Raw genomic sequence first — 3287 nt, forward strand, 5'->3', positions numbered from 1 at the left:
GAGAGGGGTTACTGAGTGACAGTGTGAGGGAGAGGGATTAACATCAGTGGGGATACAGTCAGTAACACGGGGGGCTGGGGGGAGAGGGGTTACTGAGTGACAGTGTGAGGGAGAGGGAATAACATCAGTACAGATACAGTCAGTAACACGGGGGGCTGGGGGGAGAGGGGTTACTGAGTGACAGTGTGAGGGAGAGGGAATAACATCAGTACAGATACAGTCAGTAACACAGGGGGCTGTGAATGTATGAAACTGAAATAATATATATTTCCCTGCTCTAGCTCCCTACCAGCCTCCTGTGTTATCAGCTTCACGAGGAGAATCTCTGGGTGCAGGTCTTCCGGTGAATTTGAGCTGCCATTCCTTTGGAGGTTTCCCAGCTCCGGTTGTGAACTGGACAGATGATGCTGGGAGACCTCTGGGCCGAGATACCGAGGTGAACACCTCAGTGGAACAGGACCCTGTCTCCGGCCTGTACAATGTCACGAGCAGCGTCAGGATCATTGCTGCTGTGGGAACGTCAGTCCGCTGTTCCGTCTTTAACAGCAGGATCCAGCAGCGCCTCGATTCCATTGTTTGGGCATGTAAGTGTTTTCAAAGAGAGCTCGCCGTTCGCAGAGCTGTGAACTGTCGCTACAAAACACAGGGACCTGAGCTCCAGACCGCAATATCAATCTTTTCAGTACTCACTCGGCTTCCAGTAGGGAGAGAGTACAGGGTCAGCACGGGGTTTTTAAAGAGTAAAACTCCCTCAATGTTCCCCCCCACCCCCACCGCCCCATTCAAACACTCCCAGAATAAGGACAGCACAGGGTTAGATACAGAGGGGAGGTGATGGCCTAGTGGTATTATCGCTGGACTGTTAATCCAGAAACCCAGATAATGTTCTGGGGACCTGGGTTCAAATCCTGCCATGGCAGATGGTAGAATTTGAATTCAATAAAATATCTGGAATTAAGAATCTAATGATGACCATGAATCCATTGTCAGGAAGAACCCATCTGGTTCACTAGTGCCCTTTAGGGAAGGAAACTGCCATCCTTACCTGGTCTGGCCTACATGTGACTCCAGACCCCCAGCAATGTGGTTGACTTTGAACTGCCCTCTGGGCAATTAGGGATAGGCAATAAATGCTGCCTGGTCAGCGACGCGCTCATCCCGTTAATGAATGAAGGAGGGAAAAAAAGAGTAGAGCTCTCTCTACACTGTCCCCCAACAAACACTCCCAGGACAGGGGCAGCACAGGGTTAGGTACAGAGTAAAGCTCCCTCTACACTGGGAATGTTGCTGGATTCTAATCGGACACCATGTGTGGGGATATTGACAGCTCAGAGCACAGTGTGGGCTCTGGAAACTGACGCGCTCCCTCAGAGCGGAGGCGGTTGGGGGGCTGGGGGTGTGTGTGGAGAATGTGTCCCTCCCAGTCCATGCAACGTCCCGGGGCAGAGCTCGGTAACTGTGTGTGTGAATGGCGCATCGCTAACGGATGGTCACTGTACATGTTGGCTTCATTGTGTCGCAGCTACACAATATCACAGTGCTTTACCACAGGGAAAACCACATTGAGCTGAAAGTTTCCCCTTTCTCCTGCAGATACCTCCAGCAATACCAGTCTGCCCTTTAAAGCTGCTCACCCTCAGTACCTCATCATTCTCTACGTGTCAGCTGCTGTTATAGTCTGTGTGTGCTTTGTAGTTGCAATCCTCTGTACACGAAGCAAAAGATACAGAGGTAAGAGGTCACTTCTGGAGTACCGTATTCAGTTCTGGTCACCCTGCTACAGGAAGGATGTAATTAAACTGGGAAGGGTGCAGAAAAGCTTCAGCAGGATGTTCCTGGGACTGGAAGGTTTGAGTTATAAAGAGAGGCTGGAAAGGCTGGGACTTTTTTCTGTCGGACTGAGGGGTGACCTTACAGAGGTCTGTAAAATCACGAGGGCCATGGATAGAGTAAGTAGCCAAGGTCTTTTCCCCAAGGCTGGGGGAGTCCAAAACTAGAGGGGCATAGGTTTAAGGTGAGAGGGGAAAGATTTAAAAGGGACCTGAGGGGTAACTTTTTCACACAGAGGGTGGTGCGTGTATGGAACTAGCTGCCAGAAGAAGTGTAGAGGCTGGTACAGTTAAAACATTTAAAAGGATGGGTACATGGATAGGAAGGGTTTAGAGGGACTTGGGCCAAATGGGATGAGTTTATTTTGAGAAACCTGGTTGGAATGGACAAGTTGACCGAAGGGTCTATTTCTGTGCTGCCTGGCTGTACCAAGACCTCTTCGTAGTCCTTCCCCCTGGTTCCCCCCTCCGGCTTGGATCATGGAGCTGGTACCAGTCACCAGGAGGAGGCCATCTGGCCCGTTTGTTTTACTGGTGGCCCATTATGTGTCTCAATCGTCGATCCAGTAGATTTTATTGTTTGATTTTTGAAGGGACTGAGCACAAAAGCTGAAAGAGGTAGCACAGGTTGGCTTTTCTCTCCGGAGAGAGTGGGTCGTGGGGTGGCTTTCGGGGGGGGGGGGGGGGGGGTGTGGGAAGGTGGGCTGTGGCAGTCTCTCTGGGGTTGAGGGCTTCGAACAGCTGCTCCTCCCCCTCCTCTCTGACTCCTTTCACATTCTCTCTCTCTCTCTCTCTCTCACACACAGGTGTGCGCACTGTAGACCGGCAGAACCACATCAAAGTTGATTCCTCTGCAACAGGTAACCTGTTTTGCTCAATCGTTTACCTTTTAACCCCATCCTCTCTCTTTAGTTTCACATTCCCCCTCTCTCTCTCTCTCCCCCCTTCTCTAAAGTCCTCTGTCACACTCCCTCTCCTTTGTTATACCTCTCTTCTCCATCCTTCCTCTGTTTGACCCTCTCTCTTTCTCCTCCTTTTCCCCATCTCCTTCCTTTTTTGCCTCCCTCCTGCTCCTGTAGCCCCTCTCCCTTCCTCTGTCTCTCTCTCTCTCTCTCTCTCTCCATCACTGACCCTCTTTCAGTCTGTCTTTCTCTCATCCCTTGCCCTGTCTCTGGCTCTCCAAATCTTTCTTCGCAACCCGGGGTTTATGATATTTTCTGCAGTAATCCCCTTCTCTCTCTCTGTGTGCGTGTGTGTGTCTCTGTATCTCTGTCTTGCTCACACTTGTTCGTGTCTCTCCCTCCATCCCCACTCACCTCTGTCTCTCTGTCTTTCTTACACTTCACTCTCACTCAATGCTCCCTCTCACTCTCAGCGTCTCTCACACTGCCATGTTCTGCTCTGTTTCCCTCACCCTGCTCTCTCCTACTCTATAACTCTGTGTGCCTGTGCCTGTGT

General features: G+C 50.9%; 1 protein-coding gene across 1 annotated transcript in view; it reads left to right on the forward strand.

Moving 5' to 3' along the window:
- The window catches only part of LOC125482372 (CD276 antigen-like), a 5187-nt gene extending 2312 nt beyond the window's left edge, over positions 1-2875 (forward strand). Inside the window, exons 4-6 of the mRNA XM_048594443.1 lie at positions 282-584; positions 1594-1731; positions 2636-2875. Coding sequence (XP_048450400.1) covers positions 282-584; positions 1594-1731; positions 2636-2844 — 650 coding nt within the window. The 3' untranslated portion in view covers positions 2845-2875. The remainder of the gene's footprint in view (positions 1-281; positions 585-1593; positions 1732-2635) is intronic.
- Positions 2876-3287: the final 412 nt, after the last annotated feature.

Source organism: Rhincodon typus, unplaced genomic scaffold, assembly GCF_021869965.1.
Source record: "Rhincodon typus isolate 14 unplaced genomic scaffold, sRhiTyp1.1 hic_rhity00009470, whole genome shotgun sequence".
NCBI lineage: Eukaryota > Metazoa > Chordata > Chondrichthyes > Orectolobiformes > Rhincodontidae > Rhincodon > Rhincodon typus.